The 26,744-nt window shown below is 53.6% G+C and overlaps 11 protein-coding genes across 11 annotated transcripts; 6 read left to right on the top strand and 5 right to left on the bottom strand.

Annotated features, from left to right (window-relative positions):
• Nucleotides 1–199: 199 nt before the first annotated feature.
• Nucleotides 200–1,705, top strand: CTAM01_13124 (uncharacterized protein; the record flags this gene model as incomplete). Its single annotated transcript, XM_060529129.1, has 1 exon — nt 200–1,705. One exon carries the CDS (start codon nt 200–202, stop codon nt 1,703–1,705), a length of 1,506 nt encoding a protein of 501 aa, XP_060376273.1.
• Nucleotides 1,706–1,971: 266 nt separating this feature from the next.
• CTAM01_13123 (uncharacterized protein) lies at nt 1,972–2,946 on the bottom strand (the record flags this gene model as incomplete). Its single annotated transcript, XM_060529128.1, has 1 exon — nt 1,972–2,946. The coding sequence occupies one exon, from the start codon at nt 2,944–2,946 to the stop codon at nt 1,972–1,974; it is 975 nt and encodes a 324-aa protein (XP_060376272.1).
• Nucleotides 2,947–5,061: 2,115 nt separating this feature from the next.
• CTAM01_13122 (copper amine oxidase) lies at nt 5,062–7,315 on the top strand (the record flags this gene model as incomplete). Its single annotated transcript, XM_060529127.1, has 4 exons — nt 5,062–5,349; nt 5,412–6,302; nt 6,356–6,836; nt 6,924–7,315. The coding sequence occupies 4 exons, from the start codon at nt 5,062–5,064 to the stop codon at nt 7,313–7,315; spliced, it is 2,052 nt and encodes a 683-aa protein (XP_060376271.1).
• Nucleotides 7,316–7,795: 480 nt separating this feature from the next.
• Nucleotides 7,796–8,646, bottom strand: CTAM01_13121 (uncharacterized protein; the record flags this gene model as incomplete). The annotated part of the gene is made up of 3 exons (XM_060529126.1): nt 7,796–8,132; nt 8,213–8,549; nt 8,604–8,646. 3 exons carry the CDS (start codon nt 8,644–8,646, stop codon nt 7,796–7,798), a joined length of 717 nt encoding a protein of 238 aa, XP_060376270.1.
• Nucleotides 8,647–9,170: 524 nt separating this feature from the next.
• CTAM01_13120 (major facilitator superfamily transporter) lies at nt 9,171–10,853 on the bottom strand (the record flags this gene model as incomplete). The annotated part of the gene is made up of 4 exons (XM_060529125.1): nt 9,171–9,395; nt 9,455–10,521; nt 10,575–10,702; nt 10,759–10,853. The coding sequence occupies 4 exons, from the start codon at nt 10,851–10,853 to the stop codon at nt 9,171–9,173; spliced, it is 1,515 nt and encodes a 504-aa protein (XP_060376269.1).
• Nucleotides 10,854–12,657: 1,804 nt separating this feature from the next.
• CTAM01_13119 (uncharacterized protein) lies at nt 12,658–13,203 on the bottom strand (the record flags this gene model as incomplete). The annotated part of the gene is made up of 1 exon (XM_060529124.1): nt 12,658–13,203. A coding segment is annotated over one exon (546 nt), but the record flags the coding sequence as incomplete, so codon positions are not given.
• Nucleotides 13,204–14,652: 1,449 nt separating this feature from the next.
• On the top strand, nt 14,653–14,898 carry CTAM01_13118 (uncharacterized protein; the record flags this gene model as incomplete). Its single annotated transcript, XM_060529123.1, has 1 exon — nt 14,653–14,898. A coding segment is annotated over one exon (246 nt), but the record flags the coding sequence as incomplete, so codon positions are not given.
• A 1,445-nt stretch (nt 14,899–16,343) lies between these two features.
• Nucleotides 16,344–18,180, top strand: CTAM01_13117 (uncharacterized protein; the record flags this gene model as incomplete). Its single annotated transcript, XM_060529122.1, has 4 exons — nt 16,344–17,238; nt 17,316–17,372; nt 17,426–18,040; nt 18,134–18,180. 4 exons carry the CDS (start codon nt 16,344–16,346, stop codon nt 18,178–18,180), a joined length of 1,614 nt encoding a protein of 537 aa, XP_060376266.1.
• Nucleotides 18,181–19,540: 1,360 nt separating this feature from the next.
• On the top strand, nt 19,541–20,536 carry CTAM01_13116 (uncharacterized protein; the record flags this gene model as incomplete). The annotated part of the gene is made up of 3 exons (XM_060529121.1): nt 19,541–19,694; nt 19,757–20,005; nt 20,073–20,536. The coding sequence occupies 3 exons, from the start codon at nt 19,541–19,543 to the stop codon at nt 20,534–20,536; spliced, it is 867 nt and encodes a 288-aa protein (XP_060376265.1).
• A 336-nt stretch (nt 20,537–20,872) lies between these two features.
• CTAM01_13115 (uncharacterized protein) lies at nt 20,873–23,326 on the bottom strand (the record flags this gene model as incomplete). Its single annotated transcript, XM_060529120.1, has 3 exons — nt 20,873–22,457; nt 22,552–22,687; nt 22,759–23,326. The coding sequence occupies 3 exons, from the start codon at nt 23,324–23,326 to the stop codon at nt 20,873–20,875; spliced, it is 2,289 nt and encodes a 762-aa protein (XP_060376264.1).
• A 2,320-nt stretch (nt 23,327–25,646) lies between these two features.
• CTAM01_13114 (C6 zinc finger protein) lies at nt 25,647–26,199 on the top strand (the record flags this gene model as incomplete). Its single annotated transcript, XM_060529119.1, has 2 exons — nt 25,647–25,774; nt 25,821–26,199. 2 exons carry the CDS (start codon nt 25,647–25,649, stop codon nt 26,197–26,199), a joined length of 507 nt encoding a protein of 168 aa, XP_060376263.1.
• Between the last annotated feature and the right edge of the window lie 545 nt (nt 26,200–26,744).

The raw sequence follows: 26,744 nt of genomic DNA, 5'->3' as shown, positions 1-26,744 counted from the left end.
GAAATCTAGGCGCAGGACCCTCGCCACGGTCGGGCATTGGTTGGTTTAGATGTTGCGAGGTGGGTATGCTTTTCATGTAGTAGATAGTCCTTCACATGAATCATACAAAAGGTGGCTAAATCCCATGTGCAACTTCCCATAGAAGCCTTCTTGCTCGTCACACCGTATACTTGCGTATGTTACTAACAAAACCATCACGATGGCGTCAACTCATCCCGCAGACCTCAAGGTAGACGAGATCTACGACTATATCATTATCGGCGCCGGTATCTCTGGCATCAACACGGCATACTACCTCCAATCCCACGGCCCCAAGAACGCAAGCTACGCCATTCTTGAGGGCCGTCCACGGATGGGCGGGACGTGGGACTTATTTCAGTACCCCGGCATCCGCTCCGATTCGGACATATACACCTTTGGCTTCTCATGGAATCCATGGAAAGGCGAGAACCCCCTCGCAGGCGGGCCCGAAATCTGCGCCTACCTCGAAGAATCAGCCTCCGAGCACGGCATCGACAGACACATAAAGTACAACCACCAAGTCGCCTCCGCGGACTGGAACTCGGCGACATGCAGATGGATTCTCAAGGCCTCGGTCACAGGGGGAGGAGCTAACGACGGGACAAACGAAAAGCAACAGACAAAGACCATCGCCGCGCGGTTCGTCGTCCTCGGCACAGGATACTACGACTACGAACAGCCCCTCGCCGCCGCGATCCCCGGCATCGACACCTTTCAAGGCCAGCTCGTCCACCCGCAATTCTGGCCCAAGGACCTAGACTACACCAACAAAAACGTCGTCATCATAGGCAGCGGCGCCACGGCCGTCACCCTCCTCCCCAACATCGCCACCGACGCCGCGCGCGTGACGATGCTCCAGCGCAGCCCGACCTACATCATCGGCATGCCCTCTCGCAAAGCCGGTCTGCAGCGCTTCATGCTCTCCATCCTGCCGAAGTCCGTCTCGAGCCGGCTCCTGCGGGTGCAGTATTTCCTGTTGTCGTATATCTTGTATTACTACTGCCAGTGGTTCCCCGGCTCCGCGCGCCGGTTTTTGTTGGGCGCGGCGAAGAAGCAGTTGCCGCCGAATATCCCGCTCGATCCGCACTTTAAGCCGCGGTATAATCCTTGGGAACAGCGCCTCTGCGTGTGTCCGAATTCGGATTTTTATCAGGCGCTGAGGTCTGGTAAGGCGGATGTGGTAACGGATACCATTGAAGAAGTGACGGGCTCCGGCATTGTGTTAAAGTCCGGACGAGTTCTCCACCCCGATATCATCGTCACAGCGACAGGTCTAAAGATCCGCTTCGCCGGCTCGATAGCCCTGTCCGTGGACGGCCGGCGCGTGGACCCCAACACGAAGTTCGCCTTCAAGGGTTGTATGCTTCAGGACATGCCCAACATGGCCTACGTGTTCGGGTATGCCAATGCGTCGTGGACGCTCGGCGCAGAGGCGACGAGCTCGTTCCTGGTGAGATTGTGGCGCGGGATGGAGAAGAAGAGGCTGAGGGCGGTGACGCCGCTGCTCGAAGATCCGAATATGAAGCCGAATGCGATGATGCCGCTCAAGTCTACGTATGTGCGGAACGCGGCAAAGGTCTTTCCCAAGGCTGGGTCGGGGCGGTGGGCCCCGAGGAAGAATTATTTGATGGATTTGTGGACGGCTATGACGAGTGATGTGTTTGCTGGGATGAAGGTGCAATGATTGTAGGCTCGTGTTGTTCAGTTGACTGAGATGGATGATGCGATCTCGTGCCTAGTTGAAAGAGCGTTTCGGGAGGTTTGGATGTCTGTGCCTCATCATATAAGCGTTGGCCAAGGGACCGGAATCGACAGAGTGGCTATTAAAGAACTGCTGGTCTGTAAATGCTCTAATGGGTTCTTGAGTCTATCCATCTAGAAAGCAATCAACCCTTGCTTGATTTAGACAAATACCCTCTATCAATGCTGTCTCTAGCCCATCTGTACCCTTTACTCCGGTTGCCCATCAGCCCAAACGACAATATTCTTCGGCGGATCCTCCAACCCATTGAAGAAAGCAACAACATCCTTGTTACTATACCGCATACTGAAATGCGTCAAAATGAACGTCGTCTTGGGCCATTTGCGCACCACCTTGTCGAGATCCTTCCACTTGGTATGCTTCGTCTTCTCCGCCTGCGCATCATGCTCATCATACAGAAAACTGCACTCGGTAATCACCACCGGGATTCCCTGCGCCAACCACTCCGGCTCAGCAGCCAGCGTCGACGCCGTCGTATCACCAAGAAACGCAAACACGGGCGTCGTCACCGGTGCCGTCAGCTCCACACCCGACTGCCGCAGGCTCTTGAGCTCCGGTCCGGGGAGCGAGGTATACTCGGCCTTGAGCTTATGCGTCGTGGTCCGGAAGACGTAGCCCACGGCGGGGACGTTGTGGTCGCACTGGAACACGAGGGCGTCCATGCCCTTGAGCCGTCGCAGCGGCACCACATCGCCGTGTCTCACAGCCGTCGTGACGTGCGTGCCGAGGAAGGCCCTCTCCCCCTCGGTCCTGCCCTCCTCGTCGGTACCCTTGCCGTCGACCTTGAGACCCACGGCCTCGGCGTCGTTGCTAGTTGTGAGACCGCCGCGGTTGAGGAGGGTCTTTGCGAGGCAAAAGTCGTCAAAGGCCTTCTTCATCTCGACGGGGCAGAAGATGTCTGGTGGGTCTTCGCGCTTGGTGAAGGCCGGGGCGAGGAGGCAGTGGTCTGAGTGGCCGTGGGTGATGAAGATGTGTTTTGGACGCAGGTTGTTCACGACGAGGCCTGCGTCGAGAAGGAGGTTGAGTTGGGGGATGACGAAGGAGGTGTGCCATGCTGCTCTAGACTTGCCGGTCAGGACGTATTGATGGTAAGGTTTGGGGAAGCGCCATTCGAGGATCTCGGACCGGCTTGATTGCGGCAGAGGGGTTGCGAATGTGGCCATTGTGGTGTCGGCTGGGAGTAGTATCTTGGCTGGGTGGGAAGGGGGAGCCGAAAAGAGCGTCGTCGGCGTTGGAACCGGGGCCGGGGAAATCTGGGCCCGGGGTAGATCCGGGGTAGTTGTAGCTGCTGCGTTTCTTGATAGTACGGATAGAATGCTCTTATTGCTGCGAAGACTGGAATATCCTGTGTGTAGTTTATGTTGCAAACTCTTCAACATGCAACACAGGCGAAGGGTTTGTCCCGGAAAGAGCCTTTGCAAGTGCTTTTGCGCTACAATATGGTACCTGGGAGGTTCCCTTGATGCCGATGACTCTTGGACTTGATTGAGGATGACTCTATGCTGTGGCTCAATTAGTTGGTTGCCACAATCTCGAGGCTGACCGATAATAGACAACAAAACGTACCTTGTCCCAAATTGGCAGATGATGAATGTATTACGGGTCCAACTTTGCCCAAGCAAGAGGTCAGACGGTATGGCTAACGATGTCCCATTCGACTTTCACCTGACGGAAGTCACCGTTGAGGCATTGAGTGAGCGCGACGCTGGCAGAAATTTTGCTGACGTCATCACGAGCACCCCCTTAAGTCCGATGGATCGGACATTGTGCTACCTGCCTTCATCGTCGTTCTGCATTCCGCCTTGCTGCAACTGGTCACGTCCATCACCAAGGTACGGTCATCATACCGAGTACTCAATTTCTCAACTGGCATTGATACAGAGTTCAAGACCGCGCTGCAATGTGGAATATGTTTGGGGGTTGCTGCGCCCATCGCGTGGCTGCTGTTGAGGCACTCCCACATTGGCGCGATAACACGCCCGCTGCACGATTTGTAGGGCAGGTTACTCCATCAAGAACAACTTCAAAAGAGCTGGATATCCTGCCGTAGGGATCGGGGTTTGGTCCAAGACTCTGACGTCCAGCTGGCCTTTCGCACTTTCGCACCTTCGCACTTTTGGGCAAGAAACGGCTTAGTCCTATCAGTGAAATGGGTGAGTTTCCAGATGCCTGGTTGAGGTGCCTTTAGGTAAAGCATTCGACCATGAGAACTCACAGCCTCCTTCTGAATGGTCAGAGTCCTTGACTAAACCCAATTAGGCGATTTTACCCGGCGTTTGCTGAGTGGCCAGAACAGTCACCGCTCGCCCGAACCTGGCAGCGCCTGCGGTTCCGAGCAGGGCCCCACCAAAACAGCCGTGCAAACCGACAACTCCGGTCCCGGAGAGTGGGCCCTAAGGGGTCCACCTCTAATAAGGACACCCGGAGGTTGAGGTCACCAGAGCTTATCGTCTAGGGTTTCCCCATCCAGCCCCTCGTCCCGCCCTCCCCCCCACTTTCTTCCATGTGTCTCTCTCCCCTCCACGTCGCTTCATCTGCATTACTTTCGAAGACCAACGATTCTTTCATGCTCCCCAGCGCTTGAGCTAACCTGGACTTTCATGGAGTTCTCTCGAGTCCCGGGAGACGAACCGTCGGAAATGCGCAGCTAATGCACAGTCTGTGTGCGACTCTCCTTATCGGGTCGACCAGACGAAACGTCGACCACGCCTTACAATTCCATTCATCCTATCCTGTACCTCAATTCCGGAATGCTAAGAAGCTAAAGCTAAAGCTCTTATCAAACCAATTCAGACGTCTCCACCGTGTCCAATGGCTTGACTTATCGAATCGCAACGGCTTACAGCGCCCTTTACCAATTGCCAATGGGCGTGACGCGCCACATCGCTTGTGCAAGGTACGGTGCACCTCGTTTGTCGTCTGAACGGCCCCCGAGCAATACCCCAGGTCGCTTTACTGCGTAGGCTTGCATTGCCTGATCCGGCTGGTCTTGGAGGGACGAGTCGCGCATCGGATGAGAACAAGAGAGCGCGCCTATCTTGCGCGCTCCTGGTCGGAACAAGAGGGGTGAGGGGCCTCACTCTGGGGATCCCCTTGATCGATTTGGAGATATAAGCTGTAGCTTTATCCAGAGCTCGACTTCCCTCAATCCCCAATTGCAATTCTCTCGATACCCTCCGCACTCGCCATTGACCTCTCTCAAGACCAGTTTCTCGGTGACAAGGAAACCTGTATAACCATACACACAGAGGATCTACACAACCACAGAGACATACACAATGGCACCGCCGCACCCTCTAGATCCCCTCTCTTCCGCAGAGATTGAAAAGGCCATCGCCGCCGTCACAAAGGCCCACGGCGATGTCTTCTTCAACGTCGTCTCCCTCCACGAACCCCGCAAGGCCGAATTGACAAGATGGCTCGCCTCGCCCACGACAACACCCCTCCCTGCCCGTATCGCCGACGTCGTCGTCATCGCAAAGGGCGGTAAGGTCTACGATGGCCTCGTTGACCTCGCCTCGGGCGCCATCACCAAGTGGGAGCTCATGCAAGGCGTGCAGCCCATCGTCAGTCCACCTTTACCACGATTCTTGCACCCGCGAGTCCAAGACTGACACCACAACCACAGATCACAATGGAAGAACTCCAAATCGTCGAACACATCTGCCGCACCGACCCCAAAGTCATTGAGCAGTGTGAAATCTCCGGCATCCCCAAATCCGACATGCACAAGGTCTACTGCGACCCCTGGACAATCGGCTACGACGAGCGCCACGGCAACACCATCCGCCTCCAGCAGGCCCTCATGTACTACCGCCCGGATCCGGACACCTGCCAGTACCAGTACCCCCTCGACTTCTGCCCCATCTACGACGCCGACAAGCAGGCCATCATCGCCATCGACATCCCCACCGTCCGCCGGCCCCTCAGCAAGGCCGCCCCCGTCGACTACACACCCGCCGCCGTGAAGAAGCAGTCCGGCGGCTACCGCACCGATCTTAAGCCTATCAACATCACCCAGCCCCAGGGCGTCTCCTTCCAGATGCAGGGCCGCCAGATCGCCTGGCAGAACTGGAACTTCCACATCGGCTTCAACTACCGCGAGGGCATCGTCCTCAGCAACATCACCTACAACGACAAGGGCAACGTCCGCCCCATCTTTTACCGCCTGTCCCTCGCGGAAATGGTCGTCCCCTACGGAAACCCGGAGCACCCTCACCAGCGCAAGCACGCTTTCGACCTGGGCGAGTACGGCGCCGGATACATGACAAACAGCCTCTCGCTCGGCTGCGACTGCAAGGGCGAGATCCACTACCTCGACGCCGAGTTCCCCACCCGCAACGGCGGCGTGCGCACCATCAAGAACGCCATCTGCATCCACGAGGAGGACAGTGGCATTCTCTTCAAGCACACTGACTTCCGCGACGACTCTGTCATCGTCACCCGCGGCCGCAAGCTCATCATCCAGCAAATCTTTACCGCCGCAAACTACGAATACGCAATCCAATGGATCTTCCACGTAGGTTCCCTTTACTGAAGAATACCAGAGACGAGAGACTAACACCCCACAAGCAAGACGGCACAATCCAGCCCGAAATCAAACTCACCGGCATCCTAAACACCTACTCCCTCAACCCAGGCGAAGACACAAAAGGCTGGGGCACCCAGGTCTACCCGGGCGTCAACGCCCACAACCACCAGCACCTCTTCTGCCTGCGCGTCGACGCCAACATCGACGGCCCCCGCAACACGGTCTTCGTCGCCGACGCCGTCGCCTCCGACGCGCCCGTCGGGTCCCCCGAGAACTTTTACGGAAACGCGTTTTACGCCAAGAAGACCAAGCTCGATACCACGGGCAAGTCAAAGACCGACTACGACGGGTCGACGAGCCGCACGTGGGAGATTGCGAATACGGATAAGCTGCATCCGTACAGCGGGAAGCCGGCGAGTTATAAGCTCGTCAGTAGGGAGGTTCCTGGGCTGTTGCCCAAGGAGGGGTCGTTGGTGTGGAAGCGCGCTGGTTTTGCGCGACATGCCGTGCACGTCACAAAGTGTAAGTTCCCATTTCCTCATCTCTCCCCCTTTTCCCGTCATCACCCTGAATGAACGGGGGAAAAAAAAAACTGACCAACCCCAACAGACCGCGACGACGAACTCTGGCCCGCGGGCCGCCACGTCCCCCAAACCTCGGGCGAGCCCTCCTCCGGCATCCCCGAATGGATCGGCGACGGCACAGAGTCCATCGAGCAAGAGGACATTGTCCTCTGGCACACCTTCGGCGTCACCCACATCCCCGCGCCCGAGGACTTCCCCATCATGCCCGTGGAACCCATCACCCTCCTCCTGCGGCCGCGCAACTTCTTCGCGAACAACCCCGTCATGGACGTCCCGCCTAGCTACTGCAGCACGCCGAGCCAGGTCGCTGCCGGTAAGGGCGCGCTGGAGGCGGCGGATGGGGTGAGCAAGCTTGCTTTTGCGGGCGGTGCGGCTGCTGGGGAGTCGTGCTGTGCGCCGGGGAAGAGTAAGTTGTGAGGTGGAGGTGTTTTCTGTTCCAAGGAACTTTGGATGAAGCGTTTTAGATAGATATTTAGGCTTGCACATAGTATTGGGTAGCAATTTTATTCAACCGCACATGGCTGCTTTTCTTGCGTACTGTACGATAGAGTTCTATCCTCCCCAGACCCGTGGCGCTTTCCCAGGGCCTTATTCCAATCGAGAACAAGATTTCCGCCCATCGCCCATACCCGCAAAGAACCGTTGAGTATGATAGCGTAGTGAAACTGTACGATAATGAGAGTCGATATTGGCCGCTCAAGACACGCGTCAACTAGACACCAAAGGCACAAGATCGTGATTAGTCTCTTGCACTCCGTTAGCATGAGCACTCTGACACTCGGGTGCGGCACGTACAACGCAGATGAGGAAACTTGTGATAATGCCATCTATGTCGGACAAAGTAGACAGCAGGAAACGTCTAGAGTCCGCCTTGTGAATGATATTCGGTCTGAGGTCTTAGATAAGCTCTGACTTGATCGCCGCATCAGGAGTATTGCCGCTGGTCTCTTGGACTTTGGGGGTAGTGTTCTCGGGAGTAGTAGCATCCTCTGGGTCAGGATCCTCGGAAGCGGCTTCCGTAGCTTCTTTGGCGAATCGCAGACGAGCCGAGAGACGGCTGAGCAGCAAGCTCGTCTCGGGATCATAAGCAGGCGCTCCATCGAGAGAGACGTCATCCTTGGGCGCGGTTCGGGGAGGTCCGTGAGCGGCGTCCATGGCAGCGATGTATCGCTTGAGGAAGAGCTGCAGTTCATCCTCATGGGCGAGGAGATCCATCATGACTTCTGTGTCGACCCTGTTATTTCCAAGTACATTAGCCTCAATATGTTTTGAAGTTTAGATAGTATGGAGAAAGAAAGAAGGGGTGACACGAACACTTTCTCCTTTAACGCGCGGTCGACGATGGCCTTGCAGCGACGCGCTTTCTCCAGGGACATCTCCAATATGGTGATCAGTGGCTGCGCATCATCCGACATGCCAGGGTGGAGGATCGACATCGCGAGCATGACTAGGTCGGCATGCCGAAGCGCTTCTTCCGCGTGTTCAACGTAGCCTTCCGGGCTATCAAGAAGCAAAGAATGTAGGACGGATTGTTTTCTAGAATCCAGTCTGGGTTCCAGGAGCAGCGCCGCAGCAGCCTTCTCCACGTGGGAGCGTGGAGCTTCAGAGCGGAACAGCGTCATGACTGAATTGAACCGCGATTCGAGTTCTTCTGCGAGGTATCAACATGTGGAAGGTACGGGGCGAGGCAATTGGGCTGGCTTACCTCTGCCGAAATTGGGTGGCTCTGTTCCGTTGGGAATAGCCATGGCTGCAGAGTGTACGTCGTGGTGATAGCGTTCGGGGCGAGAGAGAGAGAGAGAGAGAGAGAGAGAGAGGAGTGTACCGGGCTCCAGTTGATGACGTTGAAAAGGTGAGGAGGGCGAGAAAAAGAGGAAGAGAAAGAGAATCAGAAGGACCCCCCCCCCCCCCCAAATGAGGCAGCATCATCTCAATGGAAGGACCTAGCACAGGCAACCGTACCTACCGATTTTTGGATTCAGAGTCGCGTTGAAAATCTTTGTTTTGAATATCGGTGGATGAGACAAACAAAGACATGATGAATTCGCTTTCTGGAAATACGAGTGACGTGTCTCTGAGGAGCGTGCCTCATAGCCAACTGGCCCTGTGAAGCTGTCAACTCACCATTGATTTAATTGAGAAGGAAACGGTCAACTTCGTATTAAAGCGTGCACATCAGATCATATGATGGTATATAATCAATTCGACAATAAGTTTGTCGCATCGTATGGCTAAATCCCTCAAGCAGATATTCCTCGCTTCCTGGAGCCATCTAGGGCTTCCACCTGAAAGCAGGGTGCTTCCAATCCAAATCACTCTCTTCTTGTCTCGATAAGCCCTGCAACTCGGCCTCGACGTTTCGGGCCTCACGTCTACGATTGTCTCGCTTCATCCAGAACAACGTGAGAGTCGAGGTAATCAGAATCATGCTGCAGGTCGCCAGGTTCAATCCGTTGCCGATTGGGTAGTTGGGTGCGTCCCATGGCAAGAAAGCCCACTAAAGCCACGAGTTAGTATACAATCAAAGGCTGTAATGGGGAAGGGGGGTAGGCTTACAGTTGAAATGAGGCCTCCCACGTTGCCGAACATAACGTTTGTTCCAATCGCTGCGCTGCGTGCCGTGTCGGATACGACATTCGCGGCGACCTGGGCGTTTGTGAGGGCGCCGAGGGCGAATACAGCTGACGTGATGAGGAAAGTGGCACCGTAGCGCACTGAGAGGTCCTTTGAAGCCAGGAACATGATATAACCAATCATTGCTAGCGGTGCAGACATCATGAAGAAGATCTGTCGGCGATCGAGGCGCCAGCTGAGCAGTGGCAGCAGGACGGTGAAGAAGGCTCCAACAACGTAGGGAGGGACGGTGAAGAGTTGTTGGCGCTGAACAGTCGCCGTGGGGTAGATACCCCTGACGATCGTTGGCAGGAAGAAAGCAAGACCTTGAACAGTGACGTTGTTCAAAAGGAAGACGAACGATGTCGCCAAAGTAACAGGTGCGAAGATTCCCCGACGGAGTTTCTTGGTGTCCATCTTGTCGAGAACTTGAGTCTGACCAACACGCTCAGAGCGAACACGGGTCTCGGCGAGATCCTTTTCAGCCTCAGTAAGCCAGCGAGCAGAGGCGGGGCGGTCGGTAAGGGTAATGAAGCCGATGAGCGCCAGCCCGATTGTGATGATTCCTTCAATGGCAAAGATCATGCGCCATGTATGGATGCTTCCGAATCCATCGAGGCGAAGAATGGCAGAGGCCAAGGGACCACCGAAAGCTCCAGCCAAAGGCGCCATGACAATGTACAAGCTGAGGCGGAAGGCGAGTTCGGATCGTCGGTACCAGCGGGACAGGTAATAGGCAATACCTGGCAACATTCCAGCCTCAAAGATGCCGAGAAGGAATCGGACTGCCATGAGCTGTGGGACGGTGTGGACGAAAGCAGTGCCGACTGAGCAGATGCCAAAGAGCAAGGTGGTAAGGGGGAGGAACCATCCGGGCCCCATGACCTTGCAGAGGATGTTGGCGGGAATTTCGAATAGAATGTAGCTGATGTAAAAGACACTGAGTGTTCCATTGTAGTCGTAGCCTGCCATGCCGAGGTCCTTCTCGAGACCTGCAATGCGAGCGTTGCCTGAGGTAGTTGTAAGTCGTTGTCAACATTGTAACGAGCCGAAAGAAACAAACCAATGTTGGCTCTGTCAATGAAGCAGAAGAGGTAAAGCAGAGCGACCGTTGGCACAATCATGAGATCGATCTTTAGCCTAAGCTTTCTCTCTACGGTCGGGTCGTACGCAAGAGACTGCTCGGTGTGCCTGACGATAAGGGGTCAACCAGGTTTCTGGGTAGTAGTGCGCTGTACGTGTCTTACTTTTCCGGGTCAAGCTTCGCGTCGTACGAGGACCTTTGCGCCATCTTGGCGTTGATGTCGTCGATGTTCTCGACGGTGGGCTTATCGTTACTCATGATGAAAGGAGAACGCGGTGCGTCGCTCAGCCGAATGCCTTTGTGAGCGAAATGTCGACTTCGGCGTGGTGTCGAAGAGGTAACCTGGGGTAGGAAAACTCTCGAATCTCGCAGGGGATGAAGGACCCTTTTCAATGTCGAGACGACTGACTCAACAAAACACTGTCTCAAGGGGGCCAGCTGGAAATCCCGTAGGCTGGTCCAGGCTGGCGAGATAGATATCTCATTAGCGACCCTTGTCTTTCCCCCTTGTCCCAGATTGGAGGTGGAGGCGTGGCACCTAGCTACCCCAGACGGGTTATCCCACACACCAAACAACGCGGGGTAGACATCCACAAGAGCGGACGCCTCTTTTCACATCCAATCTGCATCGGGTGCGAGCTCGGGAAACGGCACCAAGCCAGCACCAAGCAACACTTGCAGGACCGCGGCCCATGTTATCGGATCCATTCCACTCCCACATCGGGGGACATGCCAGCCAGTGAGGAAGATGCTCACTCTGATGACGTGTTGAGATGGTAATTTGGGTCTGCTACGACCGTTGCAACGATGCCAGTCTCAGGGATGGCGAACAAGCAACAATGGTGCAAGATTGGCGATGTGATGAGATGGATGTATGTTTACGCGCTGCAGCAGCTGCTTCTTCGAGGTAACTGCAGCAGCAGACACGAATATTTGACCGAGTCTTGTCTTGCAGCCGTGCCGATAAGCAGATGTCAGAACTGCAGCTTCCCGAATAGAGCATCACATTGCGCCAGCTTCTGTGCCTCTCTCCCTCCAGACCCGTCAACAACGGCTTTGGTCGCAAGCAGCCCTTGTCCAGCCTTCCATGTCGACTAGGCTCAACTCGGCGTAACTGGGGAGGAATGCAGATCACGCTCCATTCCCGACACGTTTCGGGAGTCAATATCGGCACTCCTAGTCGGCAACCAGAGCACGAGCTTAGATTACAGGCCGCGGACTTTAGATTCGGGCGTGCATCTGTACGGGAGAGAAAACCACACCGGGCACAAGTTGCAGCTGCCGTTCGTGCGTGCGTGCGTGGGGCGGATGCGAACTAGGTAGCTGGACCTTGTCAAGCACGGGGTTTGAGCGCCGCATCATATATCAGATGCAAGACCTCCGGAGAGCCGATTGGAAGATGTCGCGAATGGTTGAGTTGGTTTTCCCATGAACGCGCGCGGCTTCATCCGCTATTGCGACGTGCCAACCTTGGAGTCGTGGTGATGGAACTCAAATTGGGGTCCGGCGGAGTCTAGTCGACGTCTAGTCGTCCGTGATTGTGAATAGGCTGGGACACCACGTTGCTGTCCCCATACCCCTCTTGCTTTCGACAGGTCGACCCCCAACTTCCATTTCTCCAACTTTGCTTTTGGTGTTCGGATACTGTGACCAGCTGATCTTTGGCTTGTTGAGGCGTTTTGCTGACTTCTGCTTGCAGTGAAGACCGCTCTGAAATCCGGGATATCCGCTTCTCGGAAAGTCCGCCAAAACAGGTTCATCCCTGAATCCGCAACAGGTCAATGGATTGTTGAGTATTCCGCTAGCTCGGAATGATCGGTGATATAAGAAGACGCCAACTTCCTCATCACGACGGCGTGCTTTCCCCCATCGGATCTGGATTCATCGACTATCGGAAAGGGGGTTCGGAAGTCCTCTCTGTGCGACTTGGCCTACCGGGGTTGGTGCTCTGCGCCGTACGGAAAGCGTCCACGGCTTGTGTCAACGGGTTCCGAGGTTACAAGGCAAACCATGAGCGTCTTCTCTTGGCAAATGAAATGCCTCATCTTGTTTCGCGGGGGTGTTAATTTTTTGGCGCCATCCGAGTGAACAATTGGTGTTGTCTATGGCGGATTCGGCGAACTCTTGCCCAAACAGTCATTGACCAGGCAAGGCAATGTCGTTCACCAAGACGGATGATTGCCCACGGTCGAGACCTCGTCAAGCTAGTTAGGTATAGCATCCGATGAAGGAGCTGATCCGGGGAAGAAAAGGGACGCATCCGAAGCCCAGAACATGGAGAAGCGGGAAAAGCTAAGCTTAACGTCGATAGCGTCGAATCCCGCCAGATTGGGCCGTGGCTGTACTCCGTACATAGTCCCACGCGAGATGGCGTAGATTCATCGCCTGGAGACACACACACTGAATGCATCGACGAAGGCCGCTCGTGTGTTCCTTGAGGCCTCAAACTGCATCGAATTCCGAAGAAGTGGTCGCCCAAACGGTCGTGCGAGGGCTGTTGGCGAATATCTACCACATAAATGGTTTCTTTGCCCAACGTGCTATGCTTGACTCGAGATAGTTGGTGCTGGGTAGGTGCCTTGGCTGTTGGAGGGAACGGCTTGATTGAAGTTCCTTTGAGAGTTTTGGTTTGAGAAAGCAACAGCCAGGTAATGGCCCTTTCCGGCGGCAGTCCGGTCTAGAATCCGCGGTCCATCTGGGGAGTCCCCAGAACAGTACAGTCTGATGGAAACGAACGATAGCAATTGAGTCGTGGATTCGTGGTTAATGGGTTGAGAACTTTGAGAGGGGGGGGGCATCGCCTGGGCTCTCTCCTTGTGGACCAATAGAATGCCAGTACCGAGTACGTACCGGAGTCACGATTTGGTTGGACAAACACGACCCACCATGGCGGGCCTCGCACGTGCATTTTCTTATCTTATCCCGTATGACATAAGCAGGTACGTACCGGAACAGATAACGCACCTCAGGTTCAAGGGACGGGAAGGAGCAGACAGCAAAGTACGTATTCGTACAATGGTTAGACCCGAAGGAGAACTCGACGACTGGCACCGCATTCTCTTCAAAACCACAACGCACATTTACAAAGCTGCCTCGCCTCATCTGATTCTCTTATGCCATCGAGTCAGTCTCACCACTCCGCTGTGCAAATTTCCAACAATATACACTCCGTGTTCAACAGGCAGAGGGCAACGACAAGCAAAACTGTAATTTGACAAGCAACAGCCCGCGCACAAAGAGAACAATGCCAAAATCACAAGCGCAAACTACCAATGCTCCCCCGGAATGGGGACACCCCGGCTCCCAACGTCTCCTTAACGGCCAATAGGGCCGCCATCGGGCACCCAAGTCGCTTCGACAGTGGAGAATTACAATTCTCCCAAGGCCCCAGAGTCCAAGGGCCCCTCTCACACATCCACCACGCCTCACGATTCGCGACTCTGATAGCCCACACCGGGACGCCTTATCACTGCCGCAGTGCCCCAGACCAGGCGGCGGCTGGTTGGGCAATGGGCACACAGCGTCTAGAGACTAGAGTGCAGACCGCACCAATATTTGGCACCCGACGTCATCGAGCAGGGTGGCGGTCAACTCGAACCCCCACAGAGACAAAGCTGAGCAAGGCATGTTGGCGCAGCGAGTCGCAGCACAAGCACAGTGACGGCAGAGAAGCCCGCCAGTTTCCAACTGTGTTCTGCGGAAGAGGAAGCGCAAGGCAAGGGCCGAGGCGGGAGCGAACGCTATGCCAAAGGGCAGACGAGACGAAAGGACGAGACACTTGACAGCGAAGAAAGAGTTTGGAAGTTTCCAACGTCGGCCCATCCCACTGTTACAACTTACGCCGCCCGGACGACAATTAACCTCTTTTCCCACCCACCCATCCGACTGTCTGGCATCCCCCATCCTCTCCATTTCCCGTCGATCCGTTCAAGCCCAACGACGGGACCGCGGTCCATGGACGATGGGACACCCAGCGGGCTCCATGGCTCCGTACGGGATCCCGCTGTGCGCAGGCTGGTAGATCTGGCCCGGAATGGAGTCCTAGGCTCACTCCTGGCTGCGCTTTTCCAAACAGGCGCCCCGTCGATGGCTGCCCAAGCGGCGACGTCAGGTTCGAGAGGGCACAAAAGCGGACTGGGCCACTAAGGCTAAAGGCCGCGTTGGACCGGGTCTGGAATGGTCAGATGGGCAGAACCGCAGCGAAAAGCAACGACGCAGGCCTCGGGAAGGGCTTTTTACAAGGAGTAGCCTTGTTGCCACAGCCCTCTCGTCTCCCGCCAGGTTTGGACGACGGGTGCGATGACCGATACGGCACTGATGGCCCTCGTTAAGGACCGACAATCACTGTCGCTCCTCGCGCAAAATGCCATGCTGCGGTCAATAGCTTGTCCAACGACGAAACAGGCTTTGGATACCCAGTTCGAATGCACTTTTGCATCCCTATTGGTGTTTCTGGCATCATGCGGGAGAGCTGCGGACCATCAGTCCGTCACATAACTAACAGCGACCATCTTCTCCCTACCAGACCGTTGGACCATCCAGAGAGGGCCAGACAAGCTGGGATCATCGCTCAAGCAGCATCGCCAACACCACCATCTTCCTCGTTCAGTCTGACGAACCAAGCCAACCCTGTCCTGGCTTCCGTCCGTCGTTCCAAGAAGCCTGCTTTTCCACTCCACCACAAATCTCCGTGTCGTGTCCAAGACTTAAACTACAAAACCGCCTCGTTTTTTCCCAGCCACCACCTTTTCGTCTGTCTGTTCTCTTTTCGCAAGGACCCTTAAAAACGACACCACTCACGGCTTGGACCAGTGCGAGTGCCCGTATCACATTTCGCAGCTCCGGTGGTTCAGCAAGAACAGTCAGCTTCAGGATCGTTGTTGGGGAGTGTCGAGTAGACGGAGGACCATTATCGGGTCTACTGTCACAGGCCCATTTTCGTGAGGTCAGCTGGTAGAGTTCCAGGTTGCTTCCTGGCTTCACATTGCCTTCTCATAGGCCGTTTACCACCCACGCCTACCACCACACACGACACACACAAGAGAGTCTAGAACACCGAGTCCAGTCACTTGTCGAGTTCAGTCCGGCTTTCCATCGCATCACCCGTCTTCGCCCACTACCATACACCAGTCAGCCAAACCACGAAGAGGGGTTCATCGCCTGCCTCACTCACTCACCCACTCACTCACTCACCATACATTGTCAGTGTTACAGTGTCACATACCAGTCTCATAAACCCTGGAAGAAGCCACTCGCACGCCACTCTAACGCAGGGCGGCGCCGCTACTCCATTATCCAATCCAAATTCCAAAATAGCCCACTGGACCCAAGGCGGGTCAACGGCCTTCACCGACACTACCGGCGCTATTGGCCTGGGTTCGCATACCTTACGTTAGGGGGCCAGCCATCCCACCACTCACTCACTCGCTCTCTGCTGCGACACTGGATCACACACATTATTCCCGCTTTTCCCCTCTTTCTTCGCTCTCTTCTGGCCCTCTCTCCCTAGAGGTGTCGTCATCGCCCTGATTCTCGACTCTCGCAATACGAGCGACTTCTCTCGAGATTCACAACCACGAACTCCTGTCATCACCCGATCATTCCACAACCTCCCGGGAACAAACCATCACCTGTGACATCCCGGATCCCTAATTTCACGACCACCGCTATTTTTCTGCAATATTTTGTGATACCCGAGATCGACTTTATTTTCACTTCCAACCACACATACGTTAACCATCAACCAAAATGGCCGGCCGTGCTGAGCGCTGGGACCGCGACCGCTTCATGCAAGAACGGGAGCGAGACCGCTATCCAGATGATCGTCGCTATCCCGACGAACGAAGCAGATTCGAGGAAAGAAGCCGCTTCGAGGAACGTGATGACTATCGCCCACCGCCTCGCCGCGGCAGAGATCACTCCGATGAGCGCTTCGACCGTGGCCCATTTGACCGCGGACATCGCGGCGGATACGAAGAGGATTCTGTAAGAGACCGCCGCTACGTCGAAGAAGACCGTTATGGTCCTCGTCGCGGAGAACCTTTGGACCGGGAGTTTGATCGTCGTCTTTTCTTCGAAAGAGAGCAACGAGAAGTCCGTGAGGCCTCGCCACCACGCCGCCCGACCATGCTCCGTCGTCAATCTTCCCTCGACACCTTTGACCGTCGCCCTCTCCGCTTTTATGAGCGTGAGGAATATCCCCCGCCAGCCCGCCGAGAAGATGTTCGCCCTCGCGACGATTACCGGGCCCCTCCATACGTTCCAATCCCTCTGCCCCGCACCCGCCAGCTGGGCCCCGCACCATCTCAACGATACGACGAGATCCAGATCGCCGAACCAGGCTACTACGGCGACGAGGAGTTCCGCGGCATGCCTGAGCGGGTGAAGGAGCGTGAGGTCGTTACTTCACGCCGGCGTAGAGACCGCAGCCGAGAGTCTAGGGTGTCAAGGTCAACCAGAAAGAGTTCGCACCGAAGCAGCTCACGATCAAGCAGCACCTCCAGCAGGTCGACCAGCACCACCACCAAGACCGCGACGACGGTTCGCAGCTCCTACCCGAAGAAGGGCAAGACCCGCATCCCACAGCGCCTGGTTTCCAAGCGCGCGCTCATCGACCTGGAATATCCTTACATTGAAGAGGCAAGTTTCGCTTCAATCGAGCGCGCCAACTTTGAACTAATACATTTATTTCCCAGGGTAACACCATCATTGTTCTTAAAGCTCTCGGCCAGGACAACATCGATGAACTCCTGAAGCTCAGCGAGGAGTACAAGCAGAGTAAGTGATTCCATGTGCCTTCATCCATCTGACTGCAGCTGACATGATGCCAGGTGAATTGGAGATTGCTGCAGCTCGATCATCGGCTGGCAAGCATGAAGAACGACACGAGGAGATTTACACCATCCCTCCGCCGGTTGCTGCCCTTCCCCCGCCGCCCCCGACTGTCATCCATGTCCCTCCTCCTCCACCGGCTCCTGCTTCAGTGGCGCCGCCTCCCGCGCCCCCAACCGTCGTTTCTGCTCACCCTCCTGCTCCCCCATCCGTCTACTATGAGGCGCCTCCTCCGCCACCTCCCGCTCCCGTTCACGAGGTGGTCAACAAGACTACCATCATCCGCGATGTCTCTCCTGCTCGCAGCTCCACATCCTACACAACATCGACGACCGCAACACCAGTCGTATACGAGCGCCGCGAGTACAGCGAAGAGGTCCCTATCGGACCCATGGCGGTCGCTGAGCGTCGCCGTAGCCGGTCTCGGTCTCGCAAGAATATCAGATCCGAGATCAAGGCTCTTGAGGCTGAGCTTCACGAGCGCAAGCACGGAAGGAGCCGCGAACTCGTCCGTGCTGAACAGATGCCCGATGGCGCTGTAGTCCTCTTCGAGGAGAAGGTCGAGAAGGTCGAGGAGCCGCGGCGTGGGGTGCGGATTGAGAAGGACAAGAAAGGTAGGATGGCCATCAGCGTACCAAAGTACTACTAAGGTACGCTTCGTCACCGTCTCGTCAAGTCAGAGCCCAGGCTAACGCGAGAGTTTTCAGGTCCTCCTCCTGGAATCATGCGCGCTATGCTGGCAACTCTCACATAAGTTACCTGTGCCGGCCAGGCGCATGACTTGTTATTCAGTACGAGATTGAATGTACAGAAGGCGATTTACAGACCTCGTACACTACGAGACGGACTTTGTTGCATTGTTTATCAGCAGGGAATTGGATTGTTCAGGACGATTTTACCATTATTATTCCCCAATAGAAAAAAAAGGAACTCCGTTGGCTTTGCAATCCCGGGAAGGGATTTGCGTATATGTATGGATGGGATTAGTAACCCTATAGTTTCACATGCGCCCCAACGCAGGTTTTGGGGCATGGTTTGTCGCCTCCAGGTACTGGACGATTTACCGGTATACTCTTTTCGGTTAGATGGCGCAGGTTACGAATCTATGACTTCTATTTTTTGACGTTGGGATATCAACCATGTTATATTGTCCCCTTTTGAATTGTATCCCATCATGGGTGACCAACCTATTGATTTATGCACGCGCAGGCAAATAGCGCTTGAAGTTTGGCCTGACAAGAGCCTAGTTCATCCGGAGGTTATTGACACGTCGGCGCCGTACCTGAGATACAGCTACCGAGGCAAATGAGAACAGCGCATTCACCACGGCCTGAACCTTCAGTCGTCGTCTCGTAAGCTGTGTTTCGGCCCCGGTGGCAGCTCGGGAGTAGTTTTCCCTTTGCCAAAGTATCATAGAAGAGCCCCATCATGACAGTGAGCAGTCGGTTGGAGCTTGATGACTGAAGTAAGTTGAAGATAGGGTGACGCGTACTCTCAGCTCGTAAAGGGTTCCCTCCAACCCAGTTCTTACGAGGATGGCATTTTCCAGCCCTGTCGAAACAGGTCGTGATACGCACGAGACGTAAGAAGGTTGATCCATTGTTAATCTAACGCGTCGTCACCCGCATCATGGCTGAGTTCCTGTACTGTAAGTAGCGAGTCAAGATCTCCATGGCGACTATTTCGGACATGACTATGAAGATTATCGGTGTATGGGGAGAACGCGGAAGCGCGGCTTACCCCCTGTCGATCTCGTGTGCTTACTTTTGACGCCGGCTCGGCATCTACGTAGGGCCCGCATGTTTAGACGTCGAAGGCTCTAAACTCCCCGAACTATATTTTCCCCGAGGAACCTAGGAGCGGATTGGGAAATTGGACCCCGAGCACTGCCTCAACACCAACCTCTGATGTTGTTATTGATACAGGGCGTTGTAACAGAAACACCATGAATAGCTCAGCCAGCGCGTATCAATGGAGACCGAAATCTCATCATGGCTCTCTATAAAGCGAACGGTGGATCTTGTATTTGCACGAGGAAGGTCAAAACCAGCGGACACAGTAGTGATTGAACAGGATTTCTTCAGAATATAGGAGGGGAAAGCATTATTGCGACAATGGACCAACAGCCTTCCAAGTATCCTTACGACCCGTCTCTCGCTGCAGCAGTGACCTTCGCCGTGCTGTTCGGTATTAGTGGTGTAATACATTCCATTCAGCTCAAGCGGGCGAAAACTTGGTACTGGATCGCCTTTTTCATCGGTGTCAACTGTAAGAGGCCACTGAAACCCGTTGATTACTTGAAGCCTGACCACTGATGACCTGCTGAATAGTTGAAAGCATTGGATATGGAAGTCGAGCAATGAACGCATCCGAAACACCGAATTATTCACAGATCCCATTCATCATCCAGACTCTTCTACCGTTGCTTGCCCCGGCACTGTACGCAGCCTCGATCTACATGCTCCTAGGTCGTATTATCGACTCATTGGAAGCGAGCCATCTATCAATTATTCCCGTCGGATGGATGACAAAGATCTTTGTGTTCGGAGACGTATTCTCGTTCGCCTTCCAGTGCATTGGTAAGCCCAGTGTCCAATCGCCGTCACCTGTGATGTTGACGGAAAGACTGACTCATTCCCCAAATAGGCGGAGCTATCCTCTCCGGTGCAAGTGACAAAGACGGACTCGACCGCGGCCAAAACATCATCCTCGTAGGTCTCGGCATTCAAATCCTCTTCTTCGCAGCCTTCATCATCACCATCTCCGTCTTCCACTATCGAATCATTAACCACCCGACGACAACGAGCATGAACGGGCGGCGACCGTGGAGGCAGTTCATAATGGTCCTCTACGCCACCTCGTTCCTTATTCTGGTGCGGTCGATTTTCCGAGTGGCCGAGTTTGCCGAGGGACGGGACGGCGTGCTTCAGACTACAGAGGTGTATTTGTATTGTCTCGACACATCGCTCATGTTCCTTTGCGCTGCGGCTTTCAATGTGTGGTTTCCAGGGCGCATCGTTTCGCCTATTACTTTCAAGGATGAGGAGAGGTTTCCTCTTGGGGCTGTGTCGAATCAGGAGGATGATGGTGCGTTCAGGCTTCGTAGGTAGTTTGAGCCTGGAGGTTTAAGAAATGGAAGTGGTTTATGGGGGTCTGTTCATGAAGTATCTCACTACCTCATGCTTCACCTGAACCTCAAGAGCCGAAAATTTGAGGATTTAAGTATTCAGAAATGGAAGTCAGAAATTGTGGTCCAATTTAACTAGTTATTCAACCTATATTTCCACAGCGGCATCCGGCGTTTACAAGGTCTCTATCGTTCGCTTACGGACACGGCTCTGCCACTTGAGAAAGTGCTTGTGGCAATGTGGCATGGAATCCATTTTTCCGAAGCTCTCCCTTCACATCCTTACAACGGAAAGTTCTTCGGTAACCTCTGTCTGTTGTTATACCTTGGCTTCGCAAAACCTCAACGCATCGCCCTTGGAACCACTCGCAGGAGCCAACTGAACTGTCGTACTTTCCGCCACTTGGTTCATCTCGTCAAGAGTGTACAAGTCTTTGTGCTTTTGAGAGAGACTTTCATCGAGCCCGTTGAATAGAAGCGCCAGAGGCGACGATTTCCATCCCATTTGTCGCTGTCTGTCATCCCCACAACTAGAGCGTTGTTTCAGTAGCACCGAAACTGAGAATGTCCACTGCAGCACTAGTAATGAAGCCAGGTATGCTATCCAGTGCCAATTCACGTATATACACGTATAAACGGTAAGAGTAGTGCCTATGGATGTTCGAAGGAGATCCGGGTCAAGAAGCCCTGTGTATTCGTCATTGATGTCTCCATAGGGCTGGTTTCGAATGGCTGCTGTCATCGAGTTCGCTAAGCCGCGTGCCATGTTTTCGACCGTTGAAAAGTTGCCCGCACCATTAGAGTAGATACGTTTCAGCCATTCTGGGCCTTCATACAGGCTTATGTCGTCAGATAGGCTGCCTGTGACTGTGGTGTCGAGAAGAAGCTCTAGCGTTGAAATAATCCCTTGCCATGAGCTTGAGTCTATTGCCCAGACGCATTCTCGTGGAAATGACTTCATTGTAAAATTTTGCCACTTGAACCGATCTTCAGATCCAACCCTGTATCGATGACCGTCTACTGATGCGACTCGAACGGTGTGAGGCGCCCCATTTGCCTCTGCTGTACACAGCCGTTCCTTGCCGTCGACGAGGCTCGTTTTGGTCAAAAGTGCCCACAGCATCTCCTCCTGGGAGAAATGTCCATGGGGGTTGTAGTTCAAAGTTCCCTCAAGCTCTGGGCGCTCTGTTTCACGGTAAACACCGTCTTGGACGCTTCCGTTATAACGCTTTACGCAAGCATCCAGCCTACACCGAGAGGCAATGGCTATGGTTGAAGATTGCCAGCCTTCTTTGCAGCTAGGATCAGGATTGACAACCATCAGAACGTCAAAGCTGTAGAAAGGTACAAAAGGTCCTTCATCGTAGCCCAAAAGTTTAGTTGTGGACTTCAGCGAAAGCTTTGTTGAGTTCCATGCACTGTACACTTCAGTACTTCCGCCATTCGTACCATTGAATGAATCAAAATGCAGTCTCCAGACGGAATGTCCTGAGATGTCAGGATCGTCGGAGCGCGTGATTTGTTCTGTGATATCTTGACAGGAGTGACATATGGCCAGAGAAGAGAAATAGCTGCCATGGCCCTCCCCCGTAAAGTTGCAATTACCCGTAGGACATCTAAAATTGATCATGGCAGCTGTTTCCTGGGGTTGAATGAGTCCTTGTTTGATGGCCGATTCCATGATGGCACCGAGTGGCCCGCCTGGTTCCGAGTCTGAGAAGTAAAGAACTGGCTCATTACGTATACGACCGGCTGAGTAGTTGTTTGCTCTCGGAACCTCTGCTAAGCTGGCGTTGGCAGATTGCGTGGGAAGTAGACATCTTTTATGTTCGATCATAGCTTGAGAAATGGGGTCGATTGCGAGCGCTGCTACGGTAATGAGAGCGCCCAACCCAGCCAGATATCTTACGTAGGCATGTTAGTATATTGGCTGGCAAATATCGGTGTCTGAGATCAGGCACCCTGACAAGCAAAGTGATTACTTGTGCAATAACTTACGTTCTCTGTACCTGGAACACTCGCTTGATGATCAGCATCAAGGAGCCCCAAGGTCCACGAGTAGCATCGTCATAAAGAACAATGTCGGCTAACCTCCGCGGGCGCTGGAAGCAATCCCACTTGAGCTGACCGATGCCTGTTATTCATGTTGGTGTCAGCGGCAAGGAGTTTTCTTCGAACCCTCAAATTTGCTCCAGAACTACACACCTTCAGCAACCGGCATCATTAGAGACGCCTTGAAAATGGCAGTGAAGACAGCAACCATGGTATTGATCGAGATCAGGTCTGGCCAGTGAGGCAGTGGCTTGCCGTCGTGAAAGGCCAAGATTATGACAATCGCGATGAGACAGCCAATAGCGAGCAAGCTACTCAATATCTCCATCCACCAGGTTTTCCATATACCTATAAAGTATTTTGGTTCGACAGTTCTCATACGAACGCCTTTCATGTGACACTCTTCTAAGGCGATTGTTTTATCGCCCCTTCGGCCTCGATTACGTAGCTGACTGACAGAAGAGGTCAGTGATGTTTTGATGCCTGTTGCAAAGTGATATATTCTGCGATCACCGTCGCGAGGGACCGCAGCAGGAGGTGAGCTTATAAAAGGAGGGTTCGAGCAGTTAGGCGAGTATGGATCCGGAACTTTCGCGCACTCGGTTGTTGCGAGACTTAACGAACTGCTATCTCTTTCTGACGATGCCGTGTTGTGCCTGTCGGAGAACACTGACGTGGAAAGCGAACGATGGTCATCTTGAGGGGTGTGGGTCGGAGACATGTCGTTGCAGATGTACAGATATGGGTTGTTGATGCTCGAGAATGTGTTCAGGCACAGTCGATGCTTCGATGATTGAGCGGCCTTTTTCCGGGGTCTTCAGAATCGAGGTTTCGTCTTTATGTCGTATGGATCTTCCTCTACCTTACCCAATAGCAAGACTACCCTCTGCGTCTAGCCCATCGCCTCTTGGTTGTTTGACACGGGAACGACTTGTCGACATTGATCTGACGATGGTGTCACTTGGCCAATCACAATTGTAGCTCCACAAGTGCTAAGCGACATTGATGGTCGCCCTGTGCGATGTATACATGCAGGATGGCAAATATGGCATGTACAGGGTCGCATCATGAGCGGCCTTGCGAAGAATGGGAGTACATCAGTATCCAGAAGATATGGGATCGAATATCTGTCAGGGACGGGCTCTCTAGCGATCACTTGCTGTCAGTCTCGGGTGTTCCTTACACAGAAAGACATTGTTTCCAATGTTGTGCTACTTGTCTGACGATGTCAGCGAAGTCTGACGTGCGCTGCCTACACTCGTTGTGAAACCTCTAGAGAAAGGCGTACCCGCCTGATCATAAGAACGTCGTATGCGGCTCTGCCGACTATTGGTGGGCAATGGATCTTGTTGTTTGCGAACTTACATCCAGGCTTTCAGTTGAATACATTTTCCCGCCGGGAGTTTCTTGAGGACAGATGTAGACGGGAGCTGATCATGACGCCGGAGAAAGAGACGGCTCTGGAGTTAGGTCTGAATCACATTTTGACTCTGACTACGACGGATCTACAAAAAAACACAGCTACGTTGTTGAACCTCATTGACCGCAATGAATAGGGCGGAGATACCGACAGGTGTGAAAAAGAGTACAATTGTCAGTACCGCAAACTCTAGTTTTTTACCTACCTAGTGTAGACAAGCGAGTGTATGAGCATCGATAATGGTCATAGGTCTCATCGAATGGGTTGAATGTTGAAGGCCCTTGCGCGGAGTAGAGATCCTTGATCATGCTACAAAGAGCTACGGAGGCGAGACTGGGAAGGTCGTGCGATTCCATCCGTGGGCGTAGGGAGACAACCCAGGGAATAAGTAGGCAACTCAATCATACGATTAGTGAGTGTACATTTTTAATAGGCCAAGACACAAGAATTTATTTAAGTTATAAGATCACCGACTTGCGAAACCTTAATCGAAGTCTGCCGAATTGTGCAAATGATCTCAACGGGTAGGTAGAACTTGGGAGATGGTCAATCGACGCACGATCGCTTCGGACGTCTCGCTTCTTATCAGAACCCGGGAACCCGCATTTCGCTCCTTACTAAGGACCGAAATCCCATGCTTCAGCAAGGCTCTGTGCCCGCGTTGCACACGTACCACCAGGAATCACACATAGAATACTCGTTCTTGTTGAATGGATACTGGCAGCGTTGCCTACTAGATGATGCAGATTTCACTTATAACAGCTTGATGTCATTACTTTGTCTGCAATAAATGCTGTGCTTTCTCAGCAGAATCAGTAGGTCTTTCTAACCGTTCACTATGCGCTGAGGCTAGATGGATCCCATCGTCACACGCACCCCTCGCAAGTATGAACGAGTTTTCACGCTCTCCTCAACCCGGATCAGTTGATTGTCTGAAGCATGTTTTTTCATAAACCATCTGGTCAGAGATGTTGTAGGTATCCCTGCGGCAAGTTCTACACGTTTGCGATAGGCTTCGAAAACGTTCCCCGAGACTTCTCGTGCAGCGTCATCGACTGAGCTGGAAGACATCGATTTCCTACTGCAGAAACCACATCGCGTCTCGAATCAATCCACGAACATATTAAGGTAATGGAAGTGAAGCAAATAAGACGCCTTGGACCCTGCCCCAAGCATATTGTAAGTTAGGTTGAAGGGTCTAATTTCGAGCATGTGTGGTAGCCCGAACTGACTTTTCCGAAATCTTAGCTCCGAGTGGCCTTTAGAGTTGAGATTACCACCTGATCGGTACACTACAATAAACCGTACGATTCAGTTGATTGCGTACGCTCCCGCTATACAATGGTGCATGTGGCTTAGTGCCCGGTGCTCAGCCTGGGCCTGTGTCACTAGTAGATCCCTGCCGACAATGCCATAAAGGGATGGACGCCCTACACTCTTTAACCAATGCATAAAAATCCCGTCTAGGGACGAGCTTAAAGAATGGTGACATCCTCTGTCCCACCTTTCGTTTCGCGATGCTCTGGAGGCCACCGATGCCATCGATAAGCTACTTGCATCTACTCGTCTGACAGCTTTGAGTCCACAGTAGCTTGTGCTATTTTGTTGCTCAAAGCCCGGCATGGAGTCGGCAACTGTTGAGGCACCGCCGATTCCACGCAAGCCATCATGCGTTCTTTGCAAATCGCGGAAAGTGAAGTGCGATCGCGAGAGCCCGGCGTGCGGAGGCTGCGTCAAGGTTCGTGATCCGTGAAAGCACTCTCCCCTCAAAGATACTTGCTTGAAGATCTAACAGCAAGTCATTGGTAATTCAGTTAGGCGTGGAGTGTGTACCACGCGAAAACTCAAAGACACGGAACCGGAAGAAGCCCAATGTTGAGCTTCAACGAAGACTCGCGCGATGTGAGGAACTACTCCAACAGTTCGTGGCTGCAGAAGAGCGTGAGAAGAGTAGTGAGGGCACCCGTACCGAGCCTAGTCCGAAAAGCAATACAAGTACAAGGATTGAGGATCACGATCGGAGCCGGGATCGCGAAATGCAAGCGCTTGAGAAGTCTCTGGGAAAGCTCGTTATCGACAAAGGGTCTGTCAGGTTTACTGATAGCACCCCTTGGGCCACAGTATTCGATGAGGTAAAAGCTCTATCAACGGTCACTCGCCAACCAAATGTCTGACAATCTGTCTGCCTTCATTTAGTTACAAGCCATGAGAGCAATCGTGGAGGACGCCGAGAGTCCTACGAGCCTATCGAGCCTACCCGAAACGACGACGATTCAACAACCGTCCATTGCGAATGAGGCAAACATCATGGACGTCAGGGAGCCCAGTGCCCGCAACCCGCAACATCTGCATCCGCCTCCGAGTCATGCCATCCTGCTATGGCGGATGTTTGTAGATCGAGTCAACCCGATAACGAAACTTATTCACGTGCCGTCCACGCAACGTCATCTGGTCCAGGCCACGGCGACTCCGCCATCTTTGCCGCGAGACACGGAAGTTTTGTTCTTCTCGATCTATGCGTGTGCTGTTGGTTCGATGAGGCCAGAAGAATGCACCAGGTTACTGGGCCAGTCGAAGATAGAGCTTTTAGATCGGTTCTCGAAGATCTTGCGAAAGGGGCTCTATCGTGCGCGCTTCTTGGAGAAGCCCACTTTCGTGCTTTTGCAAGCACTCGTACTTCAACTAGTACGGAAAACCTCGCGCATTGTTTTGGACCTGC

The sequence above is a fragment of the Colletotrichum tamarilloi genome, assembly GCF_030869305.1.
Source record: "Colletotrichum tamarilloi strain Tom-12 chromosome Unknown Scaffold_89.1, whole genome shotgun sequence".
NCBI classification, from domain to species: Eukaryota; Fungi; Ascomycota; class Sordariomycetes; order Glomerellales; family Glomerellaceae; genus Colletotrichum; species Colletotrichum tamarilloi.
The sequence above is the reverse complement of the archived record's forward strand: the minus strand, read 5'-3'. Positions and strand labels throughout refer to the sequence as shown.